Genomic DNA, 12,695 nt, shown 5'->3' with positions numbered 1-12,695 from the left:
ACGTCAAAATACTGAGCACGATTAGCATAACTGGGGAGGTAACCAATTTTTATGTGATTCACTGTTCAGAATGTCAGCAAGTACCACAAATGACTTTTGTCAGACATTGCCTGGATGGGGAGGAGGAGGATGGGGTGAGTGGGGGAATATTGTCGATATTAGTAGGGGGAAGCAGTACCGGGCGGTATACGCTGGTTGGTATAAAGTCCAACATGCACAGTATTTAATTGTGGTTAAATTATTGTTACCACAGATACCGTTCGCCGGACTGGGGGTATAGCCTATAACAGCGCGTTCACATGAGCTTCTATGAGGGATGAGCCCCGATTCACCCAGGTCCCTGCTCTTCATAATCGATGTAATACATGAAAGCGCGTTGGACTACGGCCAAACTAGTGTGATACATGTTAGATACCTATTTGCGGACCATCGCCCTCTACATATCATACCCAACGGCGGGCCATAAGTTTTTGCTTTAGTCTTGTACTTGTACACAAAAGTACAGTCTGTCACTTTTCTCGCAATAATTAAAGCAGGAATTTGAAGATTTTGTGGCTTATTTCACAGCCTCACAACTTGTACCTTGCATAGTCCACCATGACGAGGCATCAGAGGAACGCCACAGCTGGTTGTGTATATACCTACCATGAAAGAAAGAAAGACGCTGGTAAAAACGGACGAAAACATTCAGGCTTAACTTAGAGTGTTAGATATAGTTTGCTGTTTCGTAGTACATGTTCAAACAGTGTTGATACTAGTTTTGCGAAAGTATAGTTATACCACTTTAATTATAGTCACAGATTATCCTGTATTCCGCGATGTCGATATCGGTTTCTGGCATAATATATATGAGAAAAGAATTCTACAAGAATCTATGTACTACTGTCACTCATTTCAGGGCAAAGGATAAGCACATTTCTCTGCATGTGGTTTTCGCTTATAAGTGTATGAAAATACATCATTACACTTTACAGTACACAGTGTGATACCAAAACTTCCAGCACCAGTCCCTGATTTGGTAAGGGAGTGGGTACCCTGTTCTACCTGAAAATAATGCAGTGTTCACTAGAAGTCGTTTTCAGTGCCAGATCTGTTTCCTTCAATTAAAAGTTAAAATCCTCATATGTGAGAAAACATAATATGAAATGAAATTGAAACAATTTTTTCCCTTCAGAATTGCTCAAATTACAACATCTTGATGACATTTGTTATATTTCTTCAACAAGTATTTTCTTCTTTTCTCTTTTATAGCAACATCCGGATATGGAACAAATCATGCAAGGCTTGGAACAGACTCAGTTAAAGGGTTTGATTGTTGCAGTTTAAGTTTGCAGCCATGTAAGAATCCAGTTATAACGTAAGTTACAATCTGCTTTACAGGTTGTTGCAAGTAAAATTTTGATGTTCACATATATCTGTTGGATTGTACTAAAATAAAACGAAATCATTGGTGCAGGACAAGCTTCCTTGCTAGGTTTCAAGATAATTTGTCTTTAAATTATGTGATATGTTGGTACTGCTTCTGTGTGGTAAAGCTGGGCCTTACCAGATGATTTGCGTGATCATATTTGATGGTCAAGTACTGCAAGTCCTCCGATCAAATCTTTTTGAAATCATCAACCTTAGCTATTTCCTAATTTGTCTTACTTTTAGAATTTCTGTCTAAACATAGGGTGACATCAAAACTGCTTACTACCATATTTTCTTGAAAATTTAGTAAACTTTGCAACTTTAAATTCATGTATGATTTCCTTTGTAATGTATAGAAGGAATTAGGAAATGTTTTCTTTTACTTTGTATAAAAATGCATGACATACATGCATTAGTAATAAGCATATATCTTGCCATGATCTATTCCACTTTCAAGTGTTATTTGTTTGTTTATTTATTTGTTTTATCACAAAAAAATTATGATGTGAAAGGAAGTCTTCTGTAAAGCCTGAATTGGCTTAACAGAGTAGAAGACTCCCTGGTAAAGAAGAAAAATATAATACAACCGTATTAGTATGTTTTGATGATGTATTTTATTAAATACTTCTTAAATAAATCAACAACTTTTTGGTCTTTATATTATCTGAAGGGAATTCCATACGTTTTAATTATACGGTTACGAAAGCTTTAGGTTCCTATAGTGGTACGGTAAAAATTACGATGTGCAGTATAAGTTTGTCTCATTTGATGGTGATAAAAAGTTTTGTTACTATTAATAAATCTGTGGAAATTTTCCGGCAGTGACCCTTTCCATGATTTGTAAGCAAAAGCTGCAGGCTTCATTTTGATGATATCATCGTGTTTAAGCAAGCTTAGTTTCTTGAAAAGCGGACTAGTAGTTAGTGTGTTCCCGTGGTTATTCAACATGTACTCAGCTATTGCCATTATGGTTGGTTGCAAGGTGATGGTTTACAAAAAGAACATCTCCTATGGATATTTCCTAGCCAGGGTTGTGGATAATTCGGTGCATAAGAACCAATCTGAATGAATATTCATAGAAATCTGTTCAACTGGTTTGGACAAGTCAGTACCATTCTATACTGTCCTCTCATATCATGCTTTAATGCAATGGAAATGACAGTATGAACAGTTCAGAACATGAATCCATTCAACTGCTCAGTCCGTTAACACAAGTGCTTTGAATAGTGTCATGATAGTACAGTTTCCCCTCAACATTAGGCCAATGTATCCACTCCATTGAAGGAATAGACAGGAGGCCAGAATTAGATCCCAAGCAGCTGTGAGGAATCTGTTCAGTCTTGTTACGGCCTACTGTGTGGAATGCATATAAAAACTGAATTTATCTCTGATATTTTCCTTTCCTGTTTAGACCTGATGGATGGCTGTATGACAAAGAAGCGATTCTAGAGTACATCCTTCACAAAAAACAGGAGATTGAAAAACAGATGAAGGAATTTGAGAGACAGAGTAAACAGGAAAAGGTATTTTAACTTGTCAGTTTTGTACGTATACTGATATTTCATATGCTCCAATGAACCTAATGGTTAGTAAGCCAAGTGGGCATGTACCTGCTTCAGGGATGTAAGTCTTCCGTATTTTTACGGAAATCCGGTTTTTTTTTCAGGGATGTAAAGTCTTCCGTATTTTTACGGAAATCTGTTTTTTTTTAATTCCAATAAAGTTCCAAAAAATTGTTCGAATATCAAAGACACAACGCGGCAAAAATGCCTGGCCCGTTGCAGCAAGCTAACTTCAACTTTCACTCATCGATCAATCAAAATACCATTCCTGTTTCGCATCATCGCATTGCACTGTACAACATTGTGCCATGTGAATATCGTTGCGTACGTGCGAACTTCAAATCGCCATAGCTCATTTCTGTCGTTGAAAAACCTTGCCTAATTCACGTTGATTGGACTGCTAATTGATATCTTCGTAACTGCTGGTGCTCGACATAACTTTCGGAATTAACGCTTGTGATATTTGTGAGCGGCGGAAATCTACGGGATACACATATGAAAGTCGATATTTGTGATCGCATTCGAATGTGAGACTGTTTTTTATTCCGTAGTTCGCTGCGACGTATTCGTAACTTTGAGCTAGCCTAACATAACGATAGTGTGTAAGTAGTAAGAACTAGGGGTAAGATGTGTTAGCGCTAATACTTCTGAGCTAGCCTAACATAACGATAGTGTGTAAGTAGTCAAAGCTAGGAGTAGGATGTGTTAGGACGGCATTCACCCGGGGTCTCCGAATAGTTTTCCGGTTTTTTTTTTTGGCTGCACTTACATCCCTGCTGCTTACATCAAGCCTTATCATATTGAGCGCAGGTGGGCAAAGTTCTGTCGCATGTGAGGTGTAAAATACCCTGTAAACTTGGTCTACTGCATCTTATGGTTAAGAAAACTATATGTGAGACCTTATTGTCTTGAGGTTCTAGATTGTTTCTGTGGACCCTAGACTCACAGGTGAGGCGTTATCAAAGCCCCGTTTTTATTTGCATCTCTGTAGGGCTACAATCATGGTGAGTGGTAGATTATTTAAATTGTGCTAAGCATGCAAAGAATGTGTATAATGTACCTTTGGTCATTTGCACATGGATGTGAAAAGTAGAAACTTGGTATATATTTGATGTGTGTTAATATGTGTATATTCAGTTATTCAACCAGGGAGATTATTTAGTTTTCAAATTCTGTGTGGTATTTTTAAATGAGCACTCTGATTTGATTCTTGTATAAAATACTATGATTTTTGCATACAAAATTGCTATGATTTTTGCACTTGTATAGCACTTTGAGTTATTCTGTTAAGTTAATCTGAAAAGAGCAGAAAAGTATACCAAAGCAAACTTTATTCAGTTATTGCCCGAGTCCTGATGCACAGACCTGTGTCATCACTGATCAAGCAAGCGAGTTTGTTTCTGGAATTTTTATGGCTACCTTTTTCGAGCTTGTCTCCTCCCCTCTCCCCTCCCCCCTCACATGCATGAATATAACAGAATACATTATTAGCTGTTACATAAGGGACCTAAGAGCTGACATTTCCTACTCCAAGATAGACTCCCTTTTAAAGGTATCTATTATTACCAGGCCTGTGTTGCTATACAACTTTATCAGAAAATGTACAAATATTTATGTTAACAGCCTTCTTAGCTCATCATATTGGTTGAAGCTGTTACAGTTATGAATTTGCCTTACTAAGCAATGGTCTACACCATCTCGGGTGAAGAAGTAGAAGCAAAATTGGTAACATTTGAATAACAAAATATTTCTAATTTAAAAGTGGATTTGGCAGACATGCTCTTTATTAGTAATGGAGTGGAAGTGACTGCTTTTGAGGTAGAATGCCCTAAATATTAAGTAAGCTTCAAAACCTCTTGAAAGTGAGAGATTTCAACCTTGTCTGCCGATTTATTGATAACTGTTTGCTTCATCTCATGACTTGTTTCAATATAACTTTAGTACCCTGACTTTACACACTCTACAAGTTGTTGACCTTCACATTCTTGTCCCCATAACACAGCTAAGGTAGGTGTACATCATTTATGGTATGAAGTAAAAAAAACAGTTTCATAAATTTATACCTAAAAGACTTGAATTAGCAGGTGACAATACCAACGAATGTTTATTGAATAGCATGCTTTGTAAAAAGTGTTCAACTTTGTGGTGCATTTCTGCAGAAATCCCACCAGCAATAAGTGTACTGTTGAGTCCACAGCACAGTGGTACCTGTAAGCCCCTCAGAGGATATGGTCTTTTGGCTTGTTTAGTAAGCACCATTAACAATGATCAATTTTCAGTTAGATTTAAATTCTTGTTAAAACAGTGCAGGCATTGATTTTCTATTGGGCCAGATGAGATGGGCAGATAAGATGGGATCCACAATCAGAAGCCCAACATATGAAAATAGATCAGATTAAGAACAAAAAGTGATATATAGAGAAGACATTTCTCCAAATATATATTGATAAACTTCTTTCTTACCTCTTCATATTACTTTCCTATTTTGTGTTGAAAGTTATTTATGGATCTCTGCAAACACTGACACATGCGCAATAACTATATCTGTACCTGCTGCATTTACCTACAACGCAGTGCCTGCCCCGGTTTTCACAAAACTTTTATCTCTGGTCCGGGCCCTCCAAAATGAACTGCCTCCCTGAAGCAGTGCAAGGATATCAGCAAATATTTCCCAAATAGTTTTCCTCGATCAAGAAAGTTGCAATAGCCTGATGGTTACCAAGGTAACCAGTTAATGGAAATGTTAAGAACTGTTCTACAACTGTTATATATAACATAGGAGAGGTGTAGGGACTGACATCTGCTGATCAATCTGTTCTAGGCATATTTCGACTGTGGGGAGAAACTTTTCTTTTAAAAATTTTTCCTTTGTTTCTGATGTCGTTATCTTTTTGTGTCATGTTTTGCAGGATGAGGAAGTTAAAACCGGTGAGAACAAACAATCCCAGAAGTTGACTGCTTTCATGAAAAATGGTAAGTTGGTCTGTTGGCTGACCTTCCAGAATCATACAGTGGTGAAGGGAGCAGGAGGGGTTGGGGGAGGGGGGTGTTAACTGTTAGAATGCCCGTTTGAACTACACAGCTTCTTCAGGTAGGGAAATCTCATGAAAACTAAAATACTTTAAAGCAATTGTGGGATCCTCAAGGATGGAGGTTAAAGAGACAAATTCAACAGCTTAGAGGCAAGGTTTTATCCAGCTTCACATATTTTATTAAGAAGCATGCACCCACCACAATGTTCTAAGTTGTAAGTACAGTTCTAAGGACATTTCTATTTCAATCACAGACAGATTTGCAAAATAAGTGACAAAATCGAATATTATAGTATTTTGCTAAATTGATTATGTTGGTAGGGCCACCAATATCTCAAAGGCAGACTGGCCTTCTAGGTGTTGTTTAACAAGTTAAATAACGCCTTTAAAGATGGAATAATAGCCAACCAATGTTCTTTGTTATCTTACAAAAATTTCAAATTAAATAATTAAGTAAAAAAATAAATTTTTAAAAAGGAGAAAACAGATTGGATCTTAGATTTCTGACAGTCAACCCTGAACCCTGCTGTTTGTTAGTGCACTTACTATCAGTTTGACTAATTGTTACTCATGCTCCTTGCTCATCACAGTTGGGCCACATGGGGCCCACATACAAACTTTCTGTGAACCCCAGGGATCCCATGAGGGTTTTTCTAAACCCTGTAAATGCAATCTGTCTGCTGAGCCCTATAATGCTGGTGCAAATTTCTTAGAGATTTGGAAGTCCCATTTTGTATTTTAATACTAAGATGACAGTTTGTTTTGATTTTTATTCTAACAGAAACCAGCATCTCAAGTAAACCCCTGAACCCATTTCAGGATGCTCCACCCGCCAAAAAGCAAAGAACAGATGAACCAGAGAAAATGCCGAGCACCAGCAATGGCTCCATCTCAAACATGCAAACGGGAAGAGCCAAAGAATTGCCATCATTCTGGATACCATCTCACACACCTCAGGCAAAGGCATCTTTGGTTAAGAAACCTGTACGTAAATTTAAAGTTTCAAACTTAAAAGAGGCCTGATGTTTTGATCCTGCCTCTGAAGTATCAAATATCAGGTCCTTTAACTCCTCTTACTGTTATGCATTTACTTTCATATAGAAGAGCAATTAATTAATTAAAAATTTTTTTTAAATTTTAGGTAGTCAGGGTTGACCCTGCCATTCCACCTTTCACAATCCCTAGTATTCTTGTGAAGAAGGCTTACAAACGGTTGTAATATTTTTCGGCACATCGAGTTGAAATGGGTTTTTTTTTTTATCTTTGTGAATTTTTCTCCGTGTCCGTAATTCCAGGATAAAACCGTCTACTGCCCTATGAGTGACAAACCACTCAAGATGAAACACCTGCTTCCGGTGGAATTCACTTTAGCAGATAAAGAGGACAATGGTAAAAACTTAGCAGGAAAACAAGTCCGTTACAAGTGCGCTGTGACTCACGATATCCTGACCAATTCCATCAGATGTGCAGTCATTAAAACAAGGTATTTGCGATGGGTGCAGAGTACTCCAACTCGTTAGTTCCACATTTTCTCTTTCATACTTTTACTCCAAAAGAAATCAATCTCTAACTTGCCGAGTAATTCTGGGATTTTATGTTGCTGTCTGTATAAAGTAAAGGGTAAAGGAAAACCGAATAAGAAAATTTGTAACTTTGTTCTGGGAGGACAAAGCAATTTTTTGGGAATGGGTACAAACTAGTGACCTGTAAGAAAGCAATTTTATACTCAGCTAAATAAGACATCCAGCGTTAAGTTGTGGTGATTCGGGATTGATTAGCAAGAACTCATGAATGTAGCACCTCAATATGGACAGAACTGTAAAGAACATGTTTGCCATTTGCCCAAATATTTGTGCATTTGCTTAGTTGTATCCACATACTTCTTACAAACTTTATCCAACTTTTACTTTCAAAGTTACAATGTTTACTTCATTACTACATTTCCACCTCTGTTGACCTCCAATGACCTTTGTCCTCCAGAGAAAGTAATTTGAGTTCTACTGCTCAGATGGTGAATCCATGTACCAAGCTTCAATTTTGGAATATTGTGTTTACAAAATTGTTACATTCTGACCTTAGTTGAACTCTCCAAAACAATAGGGATCCCCCACCCCCCCCCCACCTGTTGCATTAAATTTAAATTCTAAACATTAAATATAGAACTATCAAGAAGCAGAGGATAAAACCATTGTCATCTATTTGACTTCCATGTGACCGTTCCAATACTTTGGTCAGATCTTGTTGATAATTAGCAATTAACTGATCAATTGATTTGAGGAAATGCCAAACGATAATCTTTAATCTCCTCCAGGGGTAAGAAACAATTGTATCTATAGAAACAATTGTATCTATAGCAACTAGGAACTTATGTATCTTTGAATTGAGAAAATATTATCTCACCCATTTAAATAATTAATAAAATGGGTGATTAGAAACTGCTGTGCTGAAATTAGACTTTAGTTTATGACTATTGCCTGAAGCTGGGCAGTTCAAAAATTTAACAAACTGTCATTATGGTCACTCTTTTACTCTTATAAACTCCAAGTTTAGAAAGAAATGTCTTAATTATGGTGATTTTTATTCATTAAAGAGAAAACAAATTATTATCATTTTGTGTGTTAGTGTTGCTGAAAGTGAACACACATATATGTAAGTGCATATATATATACCTTTTTCTACCTTCTTGTATGGACAGCCTTATCTAGTAGATGAACATGATTTTTAAAGCATTTTTCTCTCTGCGTTTCAATTTTATTCATAGCGGAAAAGTTGTCACTATGGACTGCGTGGAGAAACTGATTAGAAAAGATATGAAAGATCCCTTCACGGGGGAATCCCTTAAGGAGAGTGACATCATACCTATTAAGGTGAGTCCCTTCCTAGCAGTAGTCAAACAACTTATCAATTTCTGGTTTTATCAATATTTCCATTTTCCATGTCTTTACTGTTCTCAATATAACAATACAGGGGAATCCCATAAGGAGAGTGACATCATACCTCCTATTAATTAAGGTCAGTCCAACTCCCTATCTAGCAGCAGCCAAGCTTATTGAGGATTGCTGGTACTTAAGATTGGTTTATCGATATTTCATTTTCCATGTCTTTATTGTTAATGTAACCTAATCATATCTGCTATGAATTTGTCTTGATAGTAGATGTTTGTTAATATATGTTCTCAATTTATCAAACCCACCCAGCATTGGAATGAGAGAGAGAGAGACAAGTTTGATGACCAAAAATTCACTGGAAAAGTTCATATAAATTAGCACGGTGTTTAAGCTAGTCGTTGTTTGTAATAGAATGCATAATTAGCCCTAGAAGGCGAGGAAATCTTCTTTTTTGCTATTTTCAGCACAAATTATATGTTTTTGGTGGGTAAACTTGGCTCCATTTATCTTGATCAACTTTCAAGCCTGGAAAGATAGAAAAGACTTGTAGAAACTATGAATTGCTTTGCACCCTATGGCATTAGTCAACCTTGAGCTGACATTAGACGTACTTATTGAACATGTTTACGTTCACCAATCTTCTTAGGTGGACAGATAGGTTTCAGCTAGTCCAGCACAGAACATAATTGTCTTCTAAGCTGAGATTTTTGGGTTTTTCTTGTTTCTCTTTTAGGGCGGTACTGGATTTGCATCTTCAGGAGCAGACTTGAAGGCCAAGAAAGCAAGGCCAGTTATGATGGCATCCTGAGAGTACATCTTTTTAGAAGGGGAAGGTGTAGCATATTTGCGAAAAATGAACATCGGTAATATACCGTTTCTACATCAGGAGCAGACTTGGAGGCCAAGAAAGCAATCCCAGTTATGATGGCATCCTGAGAGTACATCTTTTTAGAAGGGGAAGGTGTAGCATGCGAGAAATGAACATCGGTAATATAGCTACATCAGAGCAGACTTGGAGGCCAAGAAAGCAAGGCCAGTTATGATGGCATCCTGAGAGTACATCTTTTTAGAAGGGGAAGGTGTAGCATATTTGCGAAAAATGAACATCGGTAATATAGCAACATTAGGAGTAGACTTGGAGGCCAAGAAAGCAAGGCCAGCTATGATGGCATCCTGAGAGTACAACTTTTTAGAAGGGGAAGGTGTAGCATATGTGTGACAAAATAATGAACATTTAGTATGATTGAAATGCCTGTTCCTTGTAATATTTAATACAGTTGGTATATAGTATATTTGACAGACTTGTTGAACAAAATAGGAGTACTTTGCGTTTTTAAAGAATATATTTACCGAGCAAGAGATAAAAATGGCAGCTGCTGCCTGGTATTTCAGAGGGTGATCAAAGTGAGCTGCTCAAATTTCAATTGGCAGCCAGTAAAAATCTAGGAAATGTATGTACAAAGTTTGTAAGCACACTGTCTATCCAATGTTATGAATGAAGAAGTCTTACATTTCTCTTGTCAGCATGTGACATGCCTTTTTTTCTTGTAATAAAGTTTTGTAAACCTTCAGTGGATATCCAGATAGCATGACAAGTATTAAAGCAGTAGGCTGCTGATACCTTATCAGTTAAGTACTTGTGTGCAATTTTTTGTAAAAGTAACTTTTTGAGTTTAGTTTGAGGATTTTTTTTATATTTAAATCACCTGAAAATGTAGGTCTTTAGCTTGGAATGAAGTAAAGTAAAAGTTAAAAATTTCAATTGCATTTGAAATTGTTGGTGATAGAGTCAAAATACATTATTTACTTCACATTAACTTTTATTTTGTAAAACAAAAAGAAGAATCTTGGAAATTGTTACAGTTTGGTCAATTAGTGGTCATTTATCATAAGATTACATCATCACTGGGGTTTGTTTGGTATACTGTATCTTTGTAATATTCCCAAAACAAAGTTTTTAACATGTGATATATTTTTTAAATTGTCTGATATGTCTGTTTGGTTGCTTTTGCTTTGTTAAATAAATTACATTTACTGAAAACCATAGAAATAATGTGTTTCACATTTTGTGTCAATTTTCCTGAGGGAAAAACTGCTTAATTTTCACTGTTTTGGACGATAATGAAACATTTCATTTCCATATTGTTCTTTAAAAAAATTCCCTCTGAATTATATTTTTATGATTTTGGGTTTGGGCAAAAACTGATGACTGTTACCAGACTTTGATGAGTAGTAGTATAGAGTACAAGTGAAATTCTTCTTGGTATGGGCACAAGCCACTTCATGAATATTCATATTACATTTTGGGTGCTTCCTATGCCACATATGTATTTTTTGTATGGCCCCTTCCTTCTCCCTCCCTCCTTGTCCCCTCCCCTGTTTCACTTTCATGCAGGTGTTTTTTTTTTCATATAAGGTTGGGCATAGGATGTTATGTCGGCCTGGGGAAGGTGTCTAAGGGGAGGTGATTTATATAGTCCAGGGAGGGCCTATTTCCCTCTCCCATATGAGAAATTATGGTGTACTGGAGGGTGCTTAGATACTTCATGATGCAACTTCAGAAACACGATCCTTTTTGTAATTTTTTTTTCTCTCATTGGGGGAGGGGAGGACTGAACCCTTGCTTTTATGCTAAGGGGCTTAAGCCCACGTTGTTGCAACACTGCTTCCACGGTCCCCATTACCAATCCCACATCTGGCACTAAAAGTTAGCTGCAAACATACATTTATCCCAAATAAGCTTTTCAGTAGGAAACTTAGCTCGCTTCGTGCGCGATCATTTCTTGCTTTTTACCGATATGTTTTCTTATCACGTCTTATTTAATAGTATTTTCGTTATCCATCGATCCTTTTCCCGGGCCCTCTCTTCCAGGAAACCCTTGATCCGCCACTGCACCGTCACTGCATACGATATCATATAAAGAGAAGAAAAAGAAAGGGCCATTTTTTTTTCAGTCGAACAACGGGACGAAATAAACAAAGTTATACCCAAGAACAAAATCGAAAGTAAAAAGTTTCGTTATAGACGTGTTTGTCTCCCCCTATTTAGTAAGCGGTTTCACGCCGCGGAGGAGAGAAGGAGGAGCAGATTTATGGCTGTACGTTGTTCAATGCGTGCGCATAATATAATAATGCAATACCGGTGTTCTGTGTGTACACAACAATAATATACAACCAGTGTGTACTGATTACCGTATACAGAGAGGATGCTTAGCAATAGGACGGAAGCAGGAGGAATTTGAAGTTTAGAAAATCGTCTCCTCTTCCGTCAGGTTATGAAACCAATGTTTCATAACTTCACCGATCTTCCGGGAATATGGATTTATTTGGAACATACGTTTTCGTGGATTATTACCAATTATAACTGAAAGTTTGAGACAAAAGGTAAAATTTTTATAATGAAAAATAATGCCTAAGTTACTGTCTGATGGCTGGCTAGCCACGGCTGTGATTCAGTTGATTAAGCCAACGTTACTTACGTTCGGTCTGTTTGCACTACGGTTTAGGCTACATGTAGTTTACATCAAAGCAATTTGAAGAAAGGGATCAAGAAAATCTTAAAGTGGATAGGCCTACATTATACAAATTCATTGATTAGTAGACTAGTATTTCACTGTACGTTAACAAGGTATTTGATCTTATTGAGTTACTCCCATATTACTAGTATTAGGTTGGAAAGACTAGTTTTATTCGGGCCAGTTTCGTTTATTTGTAAGGTAGAAAAGAGCATTTGTATGTTAAAATGCATTATCATATATGCAATTAGCACTAACTTAAGTCATCATTTGAAGCCCTTAGTAACA

General features: G+C 36.9%; 2 protein-coding genes across 3 annotated transcripts in view; both read left to right on the top strand.

The window, feature by feature from the left end:
- Window positions 1–479: 479 nt before the first annotated feature.
- LOC139969804 (nitric oxide synthase-interacting protein-like) lies at window positions 480–10,261 on the top strand. 2 transcript variants are annotated; one of them, XR_011793806.1, is made up of 9 exons: window positions 480–667; window positions 1,252–1,357; window positions 2,822–2,933; window positions 5,882–5,945; window positions 6,786–6,988; window positions 7,300–7,487; window positions 8,766–8,871; window positions 9,626–9,792; window positions 9,911–10,261. XR_011793806.1 is itself a non-coding variant. In XM_071975085.1 (8 exons), exons 1-8 carry the CDS (start codon window positions 598–600, stop codon window positions 9,698–9,700), a joined length of 924 nt encoding a protein of 307 aa, XP_071831186.1. In that variant the 5' UTR covers window positions 480–597; the 3' UTR covers window positions 9,701–10,261. The 2 variants fall into 2 exon arrangements, 1 of the variants encoding a protein (XP_071831186.1); XM_071975085.1 differs by having other exon boundaries at window positions 9,626–10,261.
- A 1,746-nt stretch (window positions 10,262–12,007) lies between these two features.
- LOC139969803 (potassium voltage-gated channel subfamily A member 1-like) overlaps window positions 12,008–12,695 on the top strand; it is an 86,466-nt gene continuing 85,778 nt past the window's right edge. Inside the window, exon 1 of the mRNA XM_071975083.1 lies at window positions 12,008–12,276. The gene's annotated coding sequence lies outside the window, so the exon portion shown is untranslated. The remainder of the gene's footprint in view (window positions 12,277–12,695) is intronic.

Source organism: Apostichopus japonicus, chromosome 7 (genome assembly GCF_037975245.1).
Source record: "Apostichopus japonicus isolate 1M-3 chromosome 7, ASM3797524v1, whole genome shotgun sequence".
NCBI classification, from domain to species: Eukaryota; Metazoa; Echinodermata; class Holothuroidea; order Aspidochirotida; family Stichopodidae; genus Apostichopus; species Apostichopus japonicus.
This window is presented reverse-complemented; position numbering and strand designations above follow the sequence as displayed.

Coding starts and splice junctions, on each gene's coding strand:
- LOC139969804 (XM_071975085.1), top strand. CDS start 598: ATGACGAGGCATCAGAGGAACGCCACAGCTGGTTGTGTATATACCTAC. Junction 2,934..5,881: donor GACAGAGTAAACAGGAAAAG/GTATTTTAACTT, acceptor CATGTTTTGCAG/GATGAGGAAGTTAAAACCGG. Junction 8,872..9,625: donor GTGACATCATACCTATTAAG/GTGAGTCCCTTC, acceptor TTTCTCTTTTAG/GGCGGTACTGGATTTGCATC.